This window comes from Lithobates pipiens, unplaced genomic scaffold, assembly GCF_037356315.1.
Source record: "Lithobates pipiens isolate NorthernLeopardFrog02 unplaced genomic scaffold, aLitPip1_a1.2 Scaffold_16, whole genome shotgun sequence".
Classification (NCBI taxonomy): domain Eukaryota; kingdom Metazoa; phylum Chordata; class Amphibia; order Anura; family Ranidae; genus Lithobates; species Lithobates pipiens.
This window is the reverse complement of record NW_027507748.1, coordinates 455,474,683-455,497,480: the sequence shown is the minus strand read 5'-3', so window position 1 is coordinate 455,497,480 and position 22,798 is coordinate 455,474,683. Positions and strand designations below refer to the sequence as shown.

At 42.9% G+C, this 22,798-nt stretch overlaps 1 protein-coding gene across 3 annotated transcripts in view; it reads left to right on the top strand.

Annotated features, from left to right (window-relative positions):
* TFDP1 (transcription factor Dp-1) overlaps window positions 1-22,798 on the top strand; it is a 171,848-nt gene that overhangs the window by 113,775 nt on the left and 35,275 nt on the right. For all 3 annotated transcript variants that reach the window (XM_077482832.1, XM_077482833.1, XM_077482834.1), the window contains 5 exons: window positions 5,328-5,493; window positions 7,830-7,976; window positions 11,434-11,502; window positions 13,147-13,298; window positions 19,922-20,088. In XM_077482832.1, the coding sequence (XP_077338958.1) occupies window positions 5,328-5,493; window positions 7,830-7,976; window positions 11,434-11,502; window positions 13,147-13,298; window positions 19,922-20,088 (701 nt within the window). The remainder of the gene's footprint in view (window positions 1-5,327; window positions 5,494-7,829; window positions 7,977-11,433; window positions 11,503-13,146; window positions 13,299-19,921; window positions 20,089-22,798) is intronic.

The following is a 22,798-nucleotide window of genomic DNA, read 5'->3' as shown; positions in this document are numbered from 1 at the left end:
GAAAGGGAAAATCCTTCCTTTTCGGATTCTCGGAGAGTACGGTCTACAGATGCCAGACTCTCAGCCTGGGGAGCAACCCTAGAAGGGCTCACAGCTCAGGGAAAATGGTCAGGGACAGAACAGATCCTGCCCATCAACATCCTGGAATTACAGGAAGTAAATCTGGCCCTATGGTCCTGGACGGTGGAGCTTCAGGACTGCCCTATCGGGGTTCAGTCTGACAGTGCCACTGCAGTGGCCTATATAAACCACCAGTGCGGTACCAGGAGTCGTTCAGCTCTGAAGGAGGTGAACCACATACTAGCCTGGCCAGTGGGACATGTGCTTATTCTATCGACCGTCCATATACCTGGAGTAGAGATTTGGAAGGCAGTTTATCTCAGCCGCCAGCAGATCTGCCCAGGGGAATTGTCTCTACACCCAGGGGTGTTTCAGGAAATTGCCAGTGTTGGGGGTGGCTAGAGGTTGACCCATTGGCATGCAGGTTCAACAAGCTACAGCAATTTGTGTCCCAAAGAAGGGATCCTCTGGCAATCAGAGCAGATGCTCCGATAAACCAGGGAGTACTGTCTCCATGGAACTATGCTTTCCCTCTGATCCCTCTCCTACATTTGTTGCGCAGGATTTTGAAAGCGGTTGTTCCAATCATTCTGGTGGCACCAGCCTGGCCCATAAGGCCCTGGTTCCCGAAGATTGTGAGACTGACAATAGGCGGGCCATGGACACTTCCACGTCGCCCCGATCTACTGTCTCAAGGTCCAATATTCCACCCCAATTTACAGTCTCTAAGTTTGACCTCATGGCTATTGAAGCCAGGGTATTAAAGGACCTTGGCATCTCGGGATCAGCAGTGCCTACCTTAGTGAATGCTAGAAAAGCTGTCGCTAGGGAAATTGATCATGAGGTCGGGAAGACTTTTTTATATTGCTTGGAGTGAAGCCAGAAAATGGCATCCTCGGAAATACGTGATTGGGAGAATTTTCTTTTCTGCAGTCAACTGTGGAAATCAAATTGGCTTTTAGGGCCAAAACTTGACCTGATTGTGCTATCAGTAGTCTTCCAAAGGCTTTTAGCCTCCCATTCACTGATCTGAACCTCTATGCTGGGGACAACTTGCTTCCCCCATTAGGTAACCTGTGTGTCCTTGGGACTTGAACTTTGTGGTGTCTGTGTTACAGAAACAACCATTTGAACCTATCAAGGAAATTCCATTAGACTTGCTGTCACACAAGCTAGCCTTCCTGATGGCCATCACCTCAGCTAAAAGTGTGTTGGAGTTGGCGGGCCTTTCGTGCAGGGAACCATACTTGATCCTTCACCACGACAGTCGTGTTTACGACTGGTTCCATCCTTTTTGCCAAAAGTGGCATTGGCCTTTCATTTAAGATGAAAAAAGTGGGGGGGTTGGGACTTTAAATTAGGCATTTAATGGGTAGGTTCATCTGCCTCCATCACTATTATGTATACACCATCAATTTAAAGAAATAGGTTGGGACTTTAAATGAAGCACAGCTAATAAAAATGTAAAATCCCCTGAAGATGGATTCCAAAAAGAGATGCATTGAATAACGGAGATAAGATTGAGTTATAAGTAGCACCATAGCAATTTATTATGCATGATAATGACATTCAAAACCAATCAATGGGTAATGGATACATTGGTATATGGTAATACAATTGTTCCAATTCATTGACGGCATGATTCTTTTAATTGTAGTAATTGAGAGTAAAATGTCATATCGTTCATATTGTGGAATCTCAAGATGACTTGATTATATGGTATAGCATAAGGCTGGGGCTCTACATGTTTCATGAAGAATATCAACTCATCAGGAGAAGTTACTGTAGCACTGACCCCCCCGGAGGAGCTGCTGATTTTCTTGGGCTTACCGTTTACCTCCTCCGCCTTGTAGCTCATTGTTCTTGTCTAGGGGTTCCGAAGGTTGATGGCCCAATAACGGCAGAGACCGACACCTGAATTCCTTTTTGGAATTTTTATTTGCTTAAAATGTTGAACAGAAACAGTCTCTCGGTTGGGAATAGAGGGTATAGATATGGAAGCTCGGGCACTTTGATACTGCTGACACTTAATAAATGTCTCTCTTGAAGTAATCCAGGGAGTAGCCACTCGCAATTGGATATTTCCACTGTCAGTTAAATCCTGGTTTATGGCCTTAGCAGCTGACACATGACTCAAACTTGGCAAAGTCTCTGCCACAGACTTGGTTTCAAACTTTTAGATGAACAGTCTCTCACAGGAACTGATCAGGAACTGTTACTTAGTTGTAACAGAAGGATAGAAATGGGAACCTTCTTGTGGTACCAGTATCTTGCAGCCAGTCCGGTGATAACATAAGAAATGTGGATTCAATTAGTGTCCATACAGCTCAACATCCAGGCTCTTAGGCCCTTTTCACACTGGGGCGTTTTCAGGCGCTACAGTGCTAAAAATAGCGCCTGAAAAAATCTGACCCCTTTCACTCCACTGTGAAAGCCAGAGGACTTTCACACTGGAGCAGTGCGCTATCAGGACGGTGAAAAAATTCCTGCTAGGCGCATCTTTGGATCGGTGTATTCACTGCTCCTAAACTGCTCCTACCCATTAAAATCAATGGGGCAGCGCGGCTACACCACGGACAAAACCAATGTAGCGGCGCTTTGCAGGCGGTTTTAACCCTTTTTGTCTCCTGCGGGGGTTAAATCCGCACTGCTAGCGGCCGCATACTGCCGCTAAAACGATGGTAAAGCCGCGCTAAATACCACCGGCGCCACTCCCGCCCCAGTGTGAAAGGGGCCTTACCGAGCAGCCAGGCTTGTGCATGGCCATCTTCTGAAGAGTCCTCCACTGGTTTCATGACGAGTTGCTGGGCCTCTCCAAAACCAGAGACCGCACCGGGCTACTTTAGAATCCTCCCAGCTCGGACTAGCCAGTCCTGAGACTGGGTCACGGATGGATCCGCACCCCAGGCCATGAGGGCCTCTGGGAGCTGGTCAGGAGGACCAGGACCATGGAGCCAGAACATACTTCTGGACCAGAACCCACAACCACGTGACTTAAGCAGCTTAAGTACCCTCTCCTGGAATACACAGTGAGACAACGCACCCACTGATTGGCTCAAAGAGAGAGATTGGTACCCAATGCGTCCAACCAGACTGCTTTCCAATCCCTCTCAAAGGTGCTACCTACGCCTATGACCAGGCAGAACATTAGTACAGCCCAGCCAAACTGATGCCAAAACCACAATTTAGAACAAATAACCCCAAGACTCAACTATAGTCTTGGGAAACTAAATTTACAGACATAGCGCATACTCTTCAGGAGTACCGGAGCTACATTACATATGCAGAGGTCTATAATAGAAAAAAATGAATTACAAAATGAACAGATTCTGGACACGGAGGGAAAGAAAAGAGCAAGGGTAATAGTGTTACCAAATACTCTTACCTAAAAGTAAAATAGGTAATTTAGTGATGTTGTTAACAGCTGGAGGCACTATGGTAAAACATTCCACGGGGAGCTGAGGCTGCACTGGGGTCCAAAGACATGACTTGAGAAACACCAGTGATGGTATGGTCCCCTGTGGATGATTAGATGTTAATGCAGAGTGTGTGCCAGTTCCAGCAAATGTACTGTGAAATAGAAATTATGTGAATGTATCAGTGTGTAAAATAAACCTTGGGCAGATACTGTCCAAGCTAGGTGAAAAAATGCGCTGGATAATCTAACTCGCATATCCAACCAGGATAGGTGTGGATGTGAGGAGTGAATTAAACTATGTGAAGGAAACACTTTCATTTAAATCAGAACCTTATTTTGCTTTTTTTTTCTTTGCTTGGCGAAAAGAGTCGAATGCATTCACGATGTTGTGAGGGCAGCCGAGGTTTATTTTTCTAGCGCTGCAGAGATCTTGGGATCAGACTACTTTTTTGTTTTACCAAAAGGACCCAAGAAGGTGCAGGCAGCTTCCAAGGCTTCCATTGCCAATTGGGTCTGTCAATCGATCATTTAAGCCTACGGTCTGAAACCCAAAGCTCCTCCATTTAGGGTGAGAGCTCATTCTACCAGGGGTGTAAGAACCTCCTGGCTTTTCGCCATTAGGTATCTGTGGCTCAGATTTGTAAGGCTGCTACCTGGTCTTCAGTGCATACCTTCACAAAATGATATCAAGTGGATGTTCAAACAGCCAAGGATTCGGCTTTCGGCCGCAGTGTACTACAGGCTGCCGTGTAAGTTCTGGTGACTATTGTTAGGCAGGGTGTCTCCCTCCCCTCAAGGCTATTGCTCTGGGACCTCCCAGTAGGTAATGAATTTTAGCCTGACTCTGGGGGGTTATTAACTAAAGGCAAATCCACTTTGCACTGAAAGTGCACTTGGTAGTGTAGTCGCTGTAGATCCAAGGGGGACATGTAAGGGAAAAAAACATCATTTTAACTTGCACATGATTGGATAATATCAGCATTGTTTCCCCTCATTTCAAATTTACAGTAACTGCACTAAAAGTGCGCTTTCAGTGCAATTTCAAGTGCACTTTGTAATGCAAAGTGGATTTGTCTTTCGTAAATAACCCCCATTGTGTCCCATGATGTATGTAAAAGAAAATAGGATTTTTTCATCATGCGTTGTGTAAAATCCTTTTCTTTGAGTACATCATGGGACACAGGGATCCCCCCCCCCCTTTTTTTTTTTTTTTGAGAATTCAATGCTTGCTACAAAACTGAAATGCTTCCTGTGTGGGATGTGTTTATATAGGGGATCGCTTCCTGTCTGAAAACCTTTGGTCTACCAGTGTCCATTCACCTGGAGGTTGGTGTATAACCCAGTGGGTAATGAATATTAGCCTGACTCTGTGTCCCATGATGTACTCAAAGAAAATGATTTTACAGGTAAGCATGACAAAAAAAATCTTATTTCACTCATTAAAATGCAAATAAATTTATAACTTTTTTTGAAATGGTTTTTTTTTTCTGAATTTTAATTTTAGACTTCTAATTTCTTTGTCAGTGGGTGCATGTACAAAATCGGCAGGTGATCAAATACTTTTTTCTCCTCACTGCCGACCGCCTTTGTCCTATTCCAGTTTGAAGGCTTACAGGTGAATTCCTGAGGGGTTAGTTGCTGTACAGTAAGTTCTGTTTGAAATTATTGCACTTTAGCAGCAGGAGTTTAGAGTAAATACTAATTCTCTGGGCAGAAAACCTAGAGGCTGCTCTTGTGTGTTCACTTAATAGGATCCTCATTTTTTATTTTTTTGGGGGCAATTGAATGCTTTTGATGTTTCATTGCATACTATTTTTCAGAGTTTATATTTCTAATGTCTCCTATTTAGTAAAAGGAATAAAAAAGGAGAGAAAAATGGCAAGGGCTTACGTCACTTTTCAATGAAAGTATGTGAGAAAGTACAGAAGAAGGGCACAACCTCTTACAATGAAGTGGCTGATGAGTTGGTAGCAGAATTCAGTTCAACCGATAACCACATATCACCAAATGAATCGGTGAGTTTGCTGTTCACGATTCTTTGTTTTTTGTTTTTGTGTTTTGTGCTGGTTTCCCCTGTTTTTTAGTCTCCTTATCAGTTTCTCATTGCTATATTCTCCACTTCATTTTTTTTTTTATATCAGTTTTCTCATTATTATTGTAAACCTTTTACTGAATTAGAGCTGAACTTAAAAAAAAAAAAAAAAAAATAGGGAAAGGGATGGGACTATGTGTGGATGAAGTTTGGTTTGTCTGACCCAAATAGTGAGAAAGTAGCAAAGACACCTAGTACCAGAGGTACGGTGAGAGCCCCCTTAAGGTCATTAATAGACAGACCAAACCAAATAGTAAAAAAGTACAAATTTATTATTACAACATAATGGTATACATAAAAGATCAATATGTATGAAGCGCAAAATCAAGTATCTAATACAATTGTATGGGCCTTGTCACTATCCTGGTGCAGGAGGGACTAATGACGGTCAACACAGTGCCTATAACGCCTTGCATGTTAAGGACTAAAGGTCCTTTTTCAGGGTTTTTGTTCAGATTGGTATAGATTTTCTACAAGAGAGAGTATACGAGTAAATTGTACATTAAAAAAGGGGAAATAATAATGTTTCAGCTAAACAAGTTATGCAGTACGTTAACATGACATGTGATGTTAAACATAAATTGATTTACTTGCATGGCAAACAATTCACTTTGAGCACACGTGTGAAGGGAATAAATCGATCAAAACGCTTAAGTCATAGGTGCATGCATCTTCCAAGTCCGTCAACACCCGAGCCACACAGAGGCGGGGACCTTGCCATCGGGGCCCGGAGAAAGTCATCCAGCCGGTTCAACGATGGCAATTTCCGGGGACCAGATGGTAACCAGTCATCTCTGACCGTCAGAGGCCTGGGCGTGACGTCATAACATCCTTCCTGGAAGTAAACAAAGCCACGATCGCGGCTGTCAGCATGAGATCAGTGAATTTTTTTGTTCTCAATCTCATGCTTTCCAGCCTGGAGGAGAGATGTGGGGTCTTATTGACCCAGTAGCTCGCGTTCAAAAGTGAACACATAGGCAAGTCCTGCCCACATGTAAATGGCGGTCAAACCACACATGTGAGGTATCGCCGTGTGAGCGTTTGCAACAAATCTAGCACTAGACATCCTCTAACTGTAAGCTGGTAACCTGTAAAAAAATTTTTGAAAGTTTCGCCTATGGAGATTTTTAAGTACTGAAGTTTGGTGCCATGAGTGTGCACAATTTTAAAGCGTGACATGTTGGGTATCTATTTACTCGGCTTAACATCTTTCACATTATACAGAAAAATTGGGCTAAATTTACTGTGGTGTTGGCTTTTGAAAAATGACTGCAACTTTATCTTGCGTGGTATTTGTGCAATGGCCGCCATTTTATTCCCTAGGGTGTCTGTTAAAAAACATATATAATGTTTGGGGGGGGGGGGGGGGGGGTTTTGAGTAATTTTCTAGAAAAAAAGATGATTTTTACATGTAAGAGAGAAGTGCCAGAATAGGCCTGGTATTGAAGTGGTAATTGTCCCTGGATTACCTATCTTCATTAAGTTTCAGTACTCTCAATCATGAAGGCTAGGGAGTTCTGCTTGCAAATATAGCCTACCTAGGAACTCGCACTTCTCCAGACTGACATCTACCCATTAAGAAATTGATATTTGCTTAAGGCTCCATGCACACTGAAGCTCAAAAAAGCTTTTTCTGGATGCCAGATTGCTGGCAGAAAACGCTGGTTGAAAAACGTGCTTTCAACAGCTTTTTGTACTAGCGTTTATGGGCGTTTTCAGTTAAAATACACAGAGAACACTCAAAATCCCTCGGTGCATTCCAAACTCCCGCAATGTATTGAAAAAAATAGAATGCTGAACACTAACGTACGTTTCTAAGCGTTTATCTGTGTTTGTCGTTTTTGGGCGGTGAAAACGGCACTTTGAATGCGAATTTCTGGCGTTCAGAAAAAAGCCCATAAACTCCACTGCTCGTTAAAGCTAAAAAAACGTCCATGTGTGCATGGACACATAGGCTAACATAGAGTAAAGTTTATGGGCTTTTTTTAAAAAAAAAAAATGCCCAAACTCCAATAAACTGCAGTTTATGAGCTCCAGTGTGCATGGAGCCTAACACTTCGCCGCTGCTTCCATCAGGGCTGAGGGTTCTTGAGGAATACTGAGCCAGCTGTACTCTTATCACCTATGATCTGCCAGCCTTACCCAATGATGTTACCGGGTCTAAACAGGTTTTCTTTTAAAAATGTGTTGGCATGTAAGGTTTTGGATGAATTGGGAAGCTTTAAGTGTTATGAACTTTAAAACACCATTATTTTACAGCAAGCTTATGACCAGAAGAATATAAGACGACGTGTTTATGATGCCTTAAATGTGCTTATGGCAATGAACATTATTTCTAAAGAAAAAAAAGAAATAAAGTGGATTGGTCTACCAACAAACTCTGCTCAGGAATGTCAGAATTTAGAGGTAGGTTTGGTGCAAAACTTGACGTAAAACTGCTATAGGAGTAAAGTAATGTTTTTGTAGTTTGTTTTTTTTTTTTTTTTTTTTTCTGCTTTGCGATATGGGTTTATTTTAACCACTTCAGCCCCGGAAGATTTTACCTCCTTCCGAACCAGAGCATTTTTTGCGATTCGGCACTGCGTCGCTTTAACTGGCAATTGCGTGGTCGTTTAACCTGGCACTCAAACACATTTGACATCCTTTTTTCCCCACAGAGCTTTCTTTTGGTGGTAATCACCCCTGTGGTTTTTATTTGCGCTATAAACAAAAAAGCGACAATTTTAAAAAGCAGTATTTTTTTTCATTTTGCTATAATATCCCCCAAAAATATATTAGGCCGATACGTATTCTTCTACATATTTTTGGTAAAAAAATGGTTTTTAAACTAGGAATGGCGGCGGTCTTTTTTTTTTATTTTTTATTGTGACTGGGACATTATGGCGGACACATCGAACATTTTTGACACGTTTTTGGGACCATTGTCATTTATACAGCAATCAGTGCTATACAAATGCACTGATTCCTGTGTAAATGACACTGGCAGTGAAGGAGTTAACCACTAGGGGGCAGTGTATGGGTTAAGTGTGCCCTGGGGAGTGTTTCGAACTGTGGGGGGGATGGGCACGTGGCTATATGTGACACGTCACTGATCTCTGCTCCCGATTACAGGGAGCAGAGATCAGTGACACTGTTACTAGGCAGAACGGGGAGATGCTTGTTTACATTAGCATCGCCTCGTTCTTCCTCCACTGAGCTTGCCGTGGGCACGCACGCGCCCACTGGCCGCCTCTTAAAGGGCCACGTACAGGTACGTTAGTTTGCCTGTACGAGCCCTTCTGCCGATGTATACCAGTGTGAGGCAGTATGCAAGTGATTAATGTGTAAAATTATATATAAAAATTGCTCTCCCCTTGTACCACACGCAGGTATGAGAGGAGAATTAATTTCCACTAATTTATTTACACCTGTTGGTGAATAAATGAAAAATGGCAGTGCCCTATGCCACTACAGGAATCCCCCAACCCCCCCCCCCCCCTAAAATAACAAAAAACACTGATCCTCTTCTGGGGTCTCCCGTTGGCAGTCTTGGCTCCCCCTCTTCTCCGAGGGGGCCCCACCTAGCAAGTCCCTTGCTATGTGGGCACTTGTGCAGGCTCGATTGTGACCTAGGCTGTGTGGTTTTTTAACAAGCACAGTGCATATTGGCCTGACATTAAAAGGTCTTTAATGCAGAGAATGCATTAAGGTAAAGAAAAAACATTTTAAAATGTAATGCTAGTGGCCCTACTATACTTTTACGGCATTGGTGAATATTTTGATTGGGCCTCCTTTTTAGTAGATGTGCGATTAACCCTTAGGCTCAAATGCTGATCTTTGTATCGGTGCAAGAAAAACTTCTTAGGTTTGGAGTTTGATGGGGAATTTCTCTTTGTGAATCCCTAGACAGCTTTTGTCCAGGAAAAAGGCAAAACTTCAGTCTGGGAAACCCTGTACTTCTGAGAGTAAAAAGTTTCCTTTTGTTTCTCTCAGATCTTCAAAAGAAGCCCTGTAACTATTCCAACAGAAGTCCTGCCCCCAACATTATTAAAGCGACAGTCCGCCATTTTTTTTTTTTATAAAGCCAGCAGCTACAAATACTGCAGCTGCTGACTTTTCAAATAATGACACTTACCCGCCCAGCAAGCCCGCGATGTCGGCCCCCGAAGCCAATCTCTCTATCGTCTCTCGGGTGCTGCTGCCGCCATCTTGGGTATGGGAATCAGGAAGTGGAGCCTTTAGGCTTCATTTCCCGGTTCCCTACTGCGCATGCGCGAGTCGCGCTGCGCAATAAGGATGGTCCCTGCTGTCTCTGGGATCTGTGTGTTTCCCAGCAGGCAGCGGGGGACCTTCGGAAAGGGGCATACCTTCTGCAGAATCTACGCCGGAAGTTGGTGCAGATACCTGTACTGTGTACAGGTACCTGCACCCCCCTCCCCCCTGAAAGGTGCCAATTGTGGCGCCGGAGGGGGGGAGGGTTCCAATGAGCGGAAGGGCCACTTTAGGGTGGACCTCCATTTTAAAACCTCCCCACAGTGGGGGAGTGCCCACACTTATTGGGTATTATGGCCATTAGGGTCAGAACATTTTATCTAGAGGCTACAAGCAGCAGTTTTAGTCTCTGCCTCCACTAGGCTTCATGTTATGAAACTTGCCAGTGCCCTTGCAAAGATCGGTGAACCACCATGCTACTCTGGTGCAGCCTCCTCTCAGGATGTCATAACCTGTTCACTGTCCTTAATGCCAATGCATCCACCCCATACTGGATCTGAATGTTTGCAACACTGTCCTCCAGGTACTAAAATTCAGCATGGAAGCTGCAAAGTCATTCATTGGTAGGATTGCCTACTTGCATGTTCACATCTTGCTCTGTTTTTCTCCCACTTAGCAGGTTTGTCTCAAGGTCCAGATTGCCCAAATCCTCACCCCCCCGGGGCCATTTTACCGCCCTGTTGAAGCCCAGGCCATGAGGGTTAGGGGCTTGTTGGATTCAGTCATCCCTGTGCTATTGAAAGCTGGAAAATCTTTTTTTTTTTTTTTTGCAAAGTTTACCATTGCACTTGGAAAGAGTTTCTCTTTGTGTGGGATAAGGAAGTTCCATCCTAGGAAATTCCCCAAGGAACAAATCCTGTTTTGTCTCGTTCTCTGGTCTGAATCCGCATTTTAGCCTTCTGTACCATCAAGGGTCAAATCTTGGCTCTAGCTATTCTTTTTGAAAGATTATTTGCCTTTCACAATGAAGGCTTTCTTGCAGGGTGTGGCTCACATTTCCCCCCCTGTACGCAATAGGATCTCAACCTGGTTCTGTCGGTTCTTTTGAAACTGCCTTTGAACCTCCCAGGGATAGTCCTTTGTCTACTCTACTTTGCCTTCCTTGTTACTATCACCTCTGTGAGGTGAATTTTGGTTGAGTTTTAACATGTAAAGAGCACAAAGACAAATTTGCAGCTGCTCTTTAACGTTTTGCATTGTGAACTGATTTACAAAATACAAAGTATTCTGTGCATGAACAGCAGGGGGGAGGGGGTCGTGGCTGCTGTGTAGCAAAGTGCATCAATATTGTCCAAGTGCCAAGAGTATATTGAGAGCTGTATTTCCTGAGTTCAGTAAATAAGAGCTGAGACTTAGTCATAGTCCAGTAGGAATGAATAAGTGGGAGACGGGACGCAAGCTAGAAGTTTTTGAACTTTTCTGGATCAAAATGTATTTGCAGGAATCTCTAGGCCTCGCATGTATGTGCAGGCATCTCTAGGTTGCTGCACTTCCTGCCTGTGAGCAAAAAGGATTCTGGTTAAAGTGACTGACACTTTAAATCGTGCATAAGTGTTTTTTGTGACTATATCTTAAATGTTGTTATGCTATTAAAGTTGAGGTTATTTTTAAGGTTGAAAGACAAAGAAGACTTGAGCGAATAAAGCAAAAACAGTCTCAACTACAGGAACTTATTCTACAGGTAATCTTGGTGTTGATAAAAATTCTAAACCATTAAATCTGTGTGCCTACGTAGTATTGCATTCATAGTTATGTAGCATTATTATATTGCCTTTTTTTTTTTTTTTTAAGCCAAGGTATGGTACATGAAGAAAGATGTCGTTTTGCATTTAAAAAAAAAAGTCAATTCCTAGTAGTTATGTGGTATCAACATATTATCTCTTCATTTTAGTCATTATACATGAAGGAAGATGCTGCTTTGCATTTTCTTTACAGTATTTCCATACTATGTTAGATCTTATGTTGTAACTTGTGCCCGAAGACGTCATTATTCCTCTGTTAGAAATAAACAAAATGAAACAGGTGTTCACAATAGTAGATATCCATTCTGATTTTGTTCTGGGGCAACTGTAAAATGTTGCACTTTCCATCTGACAAGGGTTTTAATCAACACAATCATGTCTATCCAAAATTCTAAATGGACTTTTTGACTTTAGAAGCACTTTACTAGCGCATGTGCATCTTGCAAATGTTTGTACAGTTTCTTTGGACCCATTCATCCAACCACTGTCACAATTTGTTGTATTTTGTGTAAATATTTAAAGTTCTTAAATACTTTAATTGAGCCTTTTATCTTTTAATTTTATTAAGTGATGCATTTTAATGGCTTGCTTCTTTACTCAAGATGCACACTTTCTACACATTTGCTTAAAGCGGTAGTAAACCCGCAATTTATTTTTTATTTTTTTAAACCTGCAAATGCACCGCATACTAGCTCATTATGAAATACCTTAGAACGAGGCCCCGACATCTGGCCCGATCCACGCCGAGGGAGCTGACATGCTCCCTCGGCGTTTCTTCCGGGTATCGCGGCTCCGGCGCTGTGAGTGGCCGGAGCCGCGATATCGACCTGCGACCTGTCCCAGAAGATTGCAGAGAGAGCAGGCACCGCCAGACAGAAGTAGGGGCTCAGTACCCGTCAAAACTAGTTAAACACCCCCCCCCCCCCAAAAAATGACATGCCAAATGTGGCATGTTGGGTTTAGGACGGCTTAAAACGCAAGCACCACTGTTGGGTGGAACTCTGCTTTAAGAGTTAAAATCCCTAAACCCTAGTAATTTTTGTATTTCCAACAGTTCCTCAAACCATACAGACTTCTGAATAACCCCTATCTGGGGTGGGAACTTGGCTAAATGCTGTTTCCATGTAAATTCACTGGTGATAAACTGCCAGTATGCCAACTGTATATCCAGGTGACTGCTTTACTGAAGACCTGTATTGGCAAGAGAAACACATTTGGAGGGAAAGGTCAGCTTTATTTTAAGAGGGCTGCTGTGCCCTCAAAGGTTGATGTATTACTGATATTAAACTTAAGTAAACCTTTAATCTGGATCTACTTTTTGGCATGCTGGCCCTTTTTAATTTTTTTGTAGCCTGTGTTCCTGTCGTTATAATATTCTGTCTGGGAAACCACTGTCCCTGTGACCAGGGAGAGACATGAATTCTTGAATAGCACCAAAAATCCAACAGTTTCTAATCCTTATCCGCTCCATCCAAAACTAAAGTTATTTGGCAGACTGAAATATTAATAACTTATGTTGGTTGATGGAGTATCAATGAACTTTAATATTTTGCATTACTTTTATTTTTTTTATTTTATTTCAGCAAATTGCCTTCAAAAATCTAGTTCAAAGAAATCGTCAAACAGAGCAGCAAACAAATAGATCGCCTCCATCCAATTCAGTTATACATTTACCATTTATTATTGTGAACACCAGCAAAAAGACTGTGATTGATTGTAGCATTTCTAACGACAAGTAAGTAAATGTTTATCGTGCAAACATAATTTTGAAGAAAACACTTTTTTTATGCAGAACATTTGTAACATTGCCTTGTGGCCTAAAGGTCTGGTATGTAGTCAAATTACCAAATCTAGTTTTGTGATGCAAGACTCGTAAAAAAAAAAAAAAAAAAAAAAATGTTTTTACCTTCCCTAATTGAGCGAAATCCTGAATTTTTTTCACTGTCTCCCTGCTAGAGGATCGGGCTCAGCAAGAGTCAATGTGGTCAGTCCAGAAAGTAGTTGGGACTAGGTGTGGCCCGATGCTGATTGATGAGCTTAACAAAAAGTTTCCCAGCATACTTACCAGCTAGCCTGAAAAAAGACAAATTGACCTTTATCTAACAATTCACATTTAAAAACTGAGGTTTTAGTTGCAAATATGAGTAAAAGCCTCAGTACCTAGTGAAGGCTCCTCTGTATACTGTGGTCTTAACTCTGTATTTGGTCGTCCCGAAGTTTAAGCTCATGTAGCGGATGATAATTTAAGGGTAGGTCTGCCTGGAGGGAGCCCACTTATCTTCAGAGGCACAGGAACACATTGGATGCCCAGCAGAAGCACAATGGCAGCTAAAGGCATCCAATGTGTCCCCCCCTACCAAATCCAGCAAAAAAGCTTTACAAAAAGATGGCAGCCACCCCATTTTATAACTAGCCTTTGCAGTAAAGTGCAGAATTACAGTGCATATTAAAAAGTTTCCCAGCAATTGGCTAGCCTGCAAATTGACCCTGACCCTAAAAATTGACGATAAAAACAAATGTTGCACCCATTTGTAAATGCAGTATATGTTAAGTCTGCAGTGCCTTGCAAAGACTTCCCTGTATACTGTGGATGAGCTATAGGCTTATGCATTAGCCATGAGGATGCATATAGCCACAACCCCCTGCAATGTATTTCAGTATCACTCCCAGGCCCCACTGACTACATGGAGATTGGGTGGGATGCCAGCCTGTTTGACTGGGGAGGTGTACTGGGTTTCACCGTGCCTTCTAGCTCTTTTACAGGCGGTTGCCCAGTCTTCTGTCGCCGTCTTCTGTTCTTCTCTTCAGATGTTGCCTCGTCGCTGCCTCCGCTCACAGTGGCAAGGACGCGGAGCGCGGTGTCTTATATAGGGACATCACCGGATGATGCCCCCGCCCATTATGATGTCACAGTCCCAGAGGATGCTGGGACTGTGACATCATAATGGGCGGGGCCATCATCCGGTGATGTCCCTATATAAGTTGCCACGCGCCGCGTCCTTGCCACGGTGAGCGGAGGAAGCGACGAGGCAACATCTGAAGAGAAGAACAGAAGACTGCGACAGAAGACCGGGCCACCGCCTGTAAAAGAGCTAGAAGAAGGTGCGGTGGCCCGGCAAGAAGAACCGAAGAGGGGGACAAGACCCCCGAAGTCGGAAGAAGAGGGCGGCGAAGAAGAAACCCGGGCTCCTCCGCTAGCAAAAGAGCTAGCAGAAGATAGCGGAGGAGTCCGGCAAGAAGACCCCCGGAGCTGTGCAATAAACTATTTTAACCCTTGTGTGGTGTTTTATTTATTTTTTATTTTTTTACAGGTGAATGGGTAGGGGTACGTTGTACCCCATACTCATTCACATAGGGTGGGGGGCAGGTATCCGGGGGCCCCCTTATTAAAGGGGGTTCCCGGATTCCGATAAGCCCCCCGCCCGCATACCCCGACAACCACCGGCCAGGGTTGTCGGGAAGAGGCCCTTGTCCTAATCAACATGGGGACAAGGTACTTTGGGGTGGGGGGGGTGGCCCCCCCTTAAGGCACCCCCCCATGTTGAGGGCACGCAGCCTTGTACGGCTCAGGAGGGGGGGGGGGGCCTTGTCTGGCCGGCCGGGTAGTGTGCTCGGATAAGGGTCTGGTATGGATCTGGGGGGGGGACCCCCACGCTGTTTTTCCTGCGTAGGGGGTTCCCCTTAGAATCCATACCAGACCTAAGGGCCTGGTATGCTCTCGGAGGGGGAACCCACGGCATTTTTTTTTCCATAAATTTGGCGTGGAGTTCCCCCTTCAGAGCTGATAATTCCGTGAGAGTTGCCTCCGTATAGACTGAGATCCGACTTGTAGGCGACCTCCATTGAAATCAACAGGTACCAGTCGCCTACAATTTGGATTGAAGTAGTACAGGAACCTTTTCTGAAGTCGGAGCGACTTCAGTAGTGTGCATTAAGATGGCTCTCATTCACTTAAATTGATTTTTACATGTTGCCCGACCTGAGGCGACTAGGGGCGACCTGAAGTCGGATCTGAGTTGCCCCTGTGTGCACCGGCTTAGTCGCCATCACTTCTGAGAGGCAGGTGACACAGCCTGTGCCTTATCCTGCGAGTCTTCCTCTCTGATCCTGCCCAAGGATAAGTTTAGCATCTGTGCCACTTTGGGAGAATAAGGGATGGCGATGAGGCTGCATATTGGCAGAAAATAGAAAACCTAGTGGGTTGGTGCACAGATGATAATTTGAAGCTAAATGTGGATAAGGCAAAGTAAATGTAGATTTCATGAGGTAGAGGTCGAGCGAGTACAGGAGTTCAGTGTTTTTTGTTTTTTTTTATCAATAGAATTTTTGAGCAAATTCAGAAAATACAAAAACATAGTATAAAGAGGTGTAATTAGCCAAGACTGGTCACAAAATAGCGAACAGTACTCATAGGCTAAAGCAAACAGTTCAGTAAATGTAGCCGGCTCACGTTATGCAACTAAAACCTTTTGATAAATAAGCCTTGGTAGAGCCACAACTGAGCTAGCTCAACAATACCACAAACCTTTTATAGGTTTTTAAAGTTTGGGGGGTTGGTAAAGGTTCGGAGGGTGGGGGGGGGGGGGGGGAATTAATAGAAGCGAGGTAGAAAAAAAGGGGAGGTGGAAAAGAAAAAGTAAGTTAGCATAATGAAGTGTAAGAAAGAATGAACAAAATTTGCCACCCTGCGGAGTCGAGAGACACATCATTTCTAGACCTTCCAGGGACCGAGTCCCGCGCTTAAATCGGGCCTTAATCTCAGTGGGTGAAAACTCATCCTGTGGACAAACCATGGAAAGCATCAGAATACTTAAACTGAACCCAGGGGGACCAAGTTTTGTGGAATTTGTCAGCTGTATCTTTTGCAGTAGCAAGCATTTCTTCCAAAGTGAAGATGTGGTTAACTGAATGCACCCATTCCATAACTGAGGGTACCATAGTGAGTTTCCAGTATCTAGGAATTATAGATTTAGCCGCTATCAGCAGGTATTTTGTCAAAGACCTATTATACCTTCCCAGCGGCATGTCTGATATGTGCAGGAGGCAACAAGGTGAAAGGTTAATTTTGGTGTTGGTAATGCGTATTATTAACCACTACAATACAGGGCACTTTCGCCCCCTTCCTTCCCAGACCAATTTTCAGCTTTCATCGCTCTCACAGTTTCAATGACAATTGCACGGTCATGCTATGCTGTACCCAAATTAAATTATAATTTTGTTTGCACAAATAGAGCTTTATTTTGGTGTTATTTATTAACAACTCAGTTTTTTTTTATTTTTTGTGATACAAGCGAAAAAAGAGCGGAAATTTGGGAAAAAAAACTATTTTCTTTCTATTTTAAGAGAGCCAATAAAATTAATTTTGTCATAAATTTAAGCCAAAATGTATTCTGCTACATGTCTTTGGTAAAAAATAAAAAATAAAAATGTGGTTAAGTGTATAATAATTGGTTTGTGTGAGCACGGACATATGTATGCAAATGATCATGTACATATGTGTGCAGGTGATCACGGACATGTGTACAGATAATCATTGAGACATGTGATTTTAGTGGGACATATGTGGGGGACATGTTTTTATTATTTGGGGACATGTGTGTTTTGGTGACATATGTGGGGACATTGTGTTTATACTGTGTGGTGTGTTGAAATCCGGGAATAACATCAGGCGGGCCGCTTCATATTGGATATCCGCCATATTGCGAGCCTCGCGGAGCACCAGATCCCGATCTCTGATGTTTAATAGCCAAAAGATGAACGTGCGGGGAGGACCCCGGGCGGGTGGCATTCTGTGGGCCCTCTCCACAGCAAAATGTGGTGAGAAGGCTGCCTGAGGGAAAATCGATCGGAGCAACCGCTCCGCATAGGCTGATGTGTCGGACCCCTCAGGTAGTCCAATTATCCTCAAGTTATTGCGCCGATTACGGTTTTCAGAGTCCTCTGCTCTCGCCTACAGGTGCTTCACCCTTACCTGCAGGGTGTGCAGAGAAGCCGAATGATCGCCAACTGCGTCCTGCATGTCACTCACCCGGCTCTCCACCTCAGTAACCTGCTGTCTCACCTTCTCAAAGTCCTGTCGAATAAGGCCAATCTCAATCTGCATGGTATTCTTGGTGGTAAAGGGCAGAGAGGACTGGCAGCCTGTAATAGCCTGCATTAATGCAGCAAAGTTGCTCTGCTCTGTGGAAGCAGGCCCCAGGCCTTCCCTCTGTGTCGCCATACTGCGCGCCTTCCGGAGCTGATCTGGGTTTTTCTTGGGCTTTGATGGTCAAAACGTTTCCTGCTCCTCGTCCTCATCCACAGGGGGATTTCGGGACGTGTTCCGGATGGCTAAGCAGGGTGTCAGGATGGGATAAAAGGATTTATTCCCCGCGATGGCTGCAGAGCTTCCTGACTAAGCGTCCTGCTCCGTCACCATCTTGGCCACCCCCCCACCCACTTCAGGACTTTAGGGGTCAAAATACTTTCGGTCTGGGTCAAACATCAGGAGTCCTTGGATCTACCAATGTTTCTGGCTTCCTCGGATATTTATGCAGATGCTGGATATCATAAAATCTAGGAAGTAGACGGTCACTATGATAAATGTAAGTCTGTAATGCTGTGGAGGTGCCCTAAACAACCATTAATATCTTCCGGTGTTCATAAAAAAATGGTGCTCGATAAAACAGTTCTTATTGTGATTCAGAGTAGAGGAACAGCTTCCACCGCACGATACACCACTTGTGTTTTAAACGATCCCCCAAAAGCCTGAAATAATGAGCCTTCAATGTACCATTAACCAACTCCTTGGCCACTAGATGTCTCTGCTATTGGCATGGGGATCCAGTTTATCATATAAAAGGAACAAAACATGCAGACATAGCGTAATCCTGCTTTTCACATTTTATTCTAAAAAAAGTCGCCAATGCAAATATGCATACCAAATAAAAGTATCACAACAGCGTTAAAAAGTGTGTACTGTGCCTTATTTCCAGATCCTAGTTTGCCAAAGGAACAGCGGTCGTCCGCTGTGTACAGCATCGGTTCACTTCCTCGACTTGTTGGAACGCAGAGTTTGAAGCACATTGAAACACATTTCATCAAGGATAAGGGTGTTTATGGCTTTTCTCCAGTCTGCTGTGGAGATGTTTGTGGCTTAAAGTACCATCACAGGACTTTTTAATTGTGGCTGTTATTTTTCAGAGATCTATTGCGACTCATTCCTTGGTTGTAAGAGAAGTATGGGGTTCTTAAAAAAATAAATTTATATATATATATATCAGGTGGATGTAACATTGGTCAATCTCTCCCCTGCAGCAACACTGAAGTTTCCCTGCATCCAATTCGCATAGCAGGAGATTGTGAACAACTCTCTATGGAGCCAGTTCACACATCTCCACAGCGGCTCTGATGTGAATTGCACAGGAGCCTTGTGTATCTTGGTCTGTTTTCAGGTCTAATTTCAGCCGAAATTAGTGAATAGTGAAACAGTGAATAGACAAACCAGATGACTGCTGTGAGCCTCTGCGATCTCTTGTGTGAACACAGCCTAATGCTAGCCTTACACGCACAGAAGTTCGGCCATTTGCAGACTGAGTTATTTGTCGGTCAAAAGTGAATTGGCCACTAACTGACAGAATAAACTTTATTATCATGTAAACGAGATGGACAACAATAAAAACATAAATCGTACAAGACAAAATATTTTAGTTTTGATTACAAAATATGCATATACCTTATAGTTGAAACTGTAGAAGTTTTTGCTACGGATCCATTGACCTTAGCCAGGCACTTTGTTGGTAAAGTTAGGTTCACTAATGGCACGATTGTCAAATGATCTTTCCGAAAAGGACCAGTTTCGGCCATAATTCTGCGCATGTATGGCCAGCATTAGTCTCTGTTCACTACTCCTCATGTTCAGTGCTTTGGGACATAATATGTAATACCTCCTGTGATGTATGATTAAGAATTTTTATTTTTTTTAGGATTTTTGTAGGTTAAAAAGACATTCTTGGAGTAGATGAGAAGAAAGCATAGAGATCCTCCCCTCTTGCTACAAAACAGCATCTTGGTAGAACTGGGCGGAATTATGCCTGGGTGGGAGATTCCTACTTTTTTTTTTTTTTTGCCAGTGTCCATTCACCTATAGATGACAGCATAACCTAAATAGTGATCAATATTACTGTGTACTGTAATGTACCACAAGAACAGGATTTTAAGTGTTTTAAATGTATGTATTGGGTTTCTCTACCTTTTTGTTGTCTTTATGCAGGTGTTTACTGCCTTTTAATGTGCATTCTAGCTAAAGGATATGACTAGTTTACACACACTTCTTATTTTTTTATTTTTTTTCTAACAAACCACTACTTTGACTTTCAGGTTTGAATATCTTTTTAATTTTGACAACACTTTTGAAATACATGATGATATAGAAGTACTAAAACGTATGGGTATGGCTTGTGGACTTGAGACTGGCAGCTGTTCAGCAGAAGATCTGAAGTTAGCGCGGAGCTTGGTGCCAAAGGCTTTGGAACCATATGTTACAGGTTAGATTTTGTTTTTAAGTTTTTAATAAAAAATAAAAAAATTCTGTGTTTGTATGTCTTGTGCAAAATATTAAAACGAACCTCAACAACCCTGAAATATTTTTAGGAAGGATGCCCACATGTTGAGACACAAAATAAGTTCTATATTCTGATACAGGTGAATGCCAATATATTCATTGTTTGCCTGTTATCTTGTTTTAAGCGATTTGAATTTGTAGGTTGAGCTGCTTTAGACAACCAACAATAGGACCATGTTGATACATTGCCCGGTGTTAAATTTGCTAAGTTATAATTGTTTGAAGGAAATGTTTTTCTCAACTTAGATTGAAAATGCAAACTGCATGAAAATATCATTTGTCTTGTCCTTTGAGGACACAGGAAACGTTTAACCTCCTGTTTTGTATTTGTACAGGAGGAGAAAAAAAAATGTATACAAGCCCAGGATAATAATTCCTAATACCAGCGTGTGTATGTGTGTGTGTGTATATATATATATAATTTTTTTTTATGTCCTACGAAATCTGCTTTAAAGACTAAGTTGGTAGTTTGTTTGTTTTTTTCTTCACTCAAGGCTTTTCTTTACATCACTGCTAGAGCTTTCTCTTTAAATGCATCTCTCCAGTGTAGTCGTCGTCACCCTGCATTTTTGGAGTACAGCTTACGGAACCCTACTGAATTTGGACATTCCAATGATAGCCTGGAATTGACCTTCAGTCAATGGGTTCCACATAGGGCACTTTCCAGACTCTGACCTGATAAGTTAGATGTGGGGTACTTAAAGTGTTAGTAAACCAAGCAATATAAAAACAAATCATCTGCAGGGTCCCAGCGAGTGTTAATGTAGGAGGAGACTTCACTCTGACTAAACTTCCTCTGTCTTTGAACCCGCCATCTGGCAAGCGCTGATTGGAGCTGTGCCAATGACATGGTCAGTTCACAAAAAAAAAAACACACAAACTTAAAAAAAAAATCAAAGTTCACACAGCATGATATGTTTAAAAGCGAGATGTATACAACACAATTTATTAACGTGTAATAAAATTGCGTGGATGGAGTTGCATTAGTTACAGTTGATTGACATTCAGTTTCACACTGCTGCAATAGGAGTGGGAGGGAGGCACTGGGTTATTAGAATCTGTATACACACCCTCGTGTGGTTTTGATGGGTACTTCCTGTCCCACTTCCTCTTTCCGTCACTTGGCTGCCTTGGCGGCGACTCCTCTCCCCCTAGGTGGCCCCCTCCCTCTCTGTAATCTTCTGGGACATATCACAGGTCCCAGGAGAGTGAAGCCACAAGCTATCACAGCTGGGTGCCCACAGTAGTAATGACGGCACCACAGAGATGAGAGGGAGAGGAGTGAGGCTTTAGGTGGCCGCAAAGCTGGACCATGGGACAGGTGAGTGTCTATTAAAAGTCAGCAGCTACACTTTTTTTGTAGCTGCTGACTTTTAATTAATTTAAACGGTGGAACTCCACTTTAAGGCATCCCAGTGAGGCTGAAACTGCACTGCACTGCTCTGGACCCTAGTTTGAGAAAGAAATGTGTAGTTGTGGTGTTTCATAGTGCAGTGCCTATATTAACAATGTGATCCTGACAGTTTGTTTAATTATCTGCAGTAGTAGAATATAATACGGTATCTACATCTAGTGCATCTTTCGGCTTTTCTATACAGCGATGCCTCTAAATTGTTAATGCCTGCATGTACTCCTGCACACTGATTCCCAGCATCGTGCAGCTTCTGTGCAATATGGATTTTAATATTTGCCCCTGTAGTTTTCAATCCTACAGCGGTGATCTATTATTTTGAAGCCTATGCCAATTATGTAAGTGGTGCTGCGCTGTTGAAAACTCCGTAGTAAACTACAAAAACGATGTGAAATCCAAGTAAATATAAACACCCACTGGCAAACAAACACTGGTATCAGCTAACCTTTAACTTCTGAAATGCAACAGTGTATTACTCAAAATGAAAGCGAGATGCCAGTGAAGATCCCTTTGGCACTGTATAAAACTTAAAGTGCAATAGTGAAATAAACGTCCAGTGCAAATACACAAAGTATGAAGTGACTAAATCCACGTGCTTGACCGGTATGGAAAGTGTTGGGTGTTGGCGCCACAATACAAAAAACTAATTTGTTGATTATATGCCAATGCTGCTCCTAAAATTTGTGAAAAACTAACAATGCAAAATATAGATATAGCGAGAGAGAGAGATGGTGAGAGAGATGGCGCGAGAGCACGAGAGAGCGCGCAAAGGAAACAATACAAAATCGAATTATACGCTGTATCTGATAAAGTGCACAATAAAATAAACCATCAGTAATGTCCATAATATGTGAACAAGTTGTCTTGTGTATGCTCCAACACTGAAAAATAAAATGCACATGTGCTTCAGTAAACTTAGTGCTTCACCCTAAGTGATAACAAAATACACTCACCAGATCGCCTCGACCACACAGTGACCTCAAAGCATGGCTAATAGGCCTCCTTCAATGCTGTAGCTCCTTTATGCATCCCGTTCTGATTGGAATGGGATACATTAAGGAGCTATATCATTGAATTAGGGAGATCTTCCTATTATCTCTTTGGGTGAATCCCAAGTTTGCTGAAGCACGTGTGCATTTTATTTTTCAGTGTTGGGGCATACACAAGATTTGTTCACATATGATTACTATGGACATTTCTGATGGTCTCTCTCTCCCTCTCC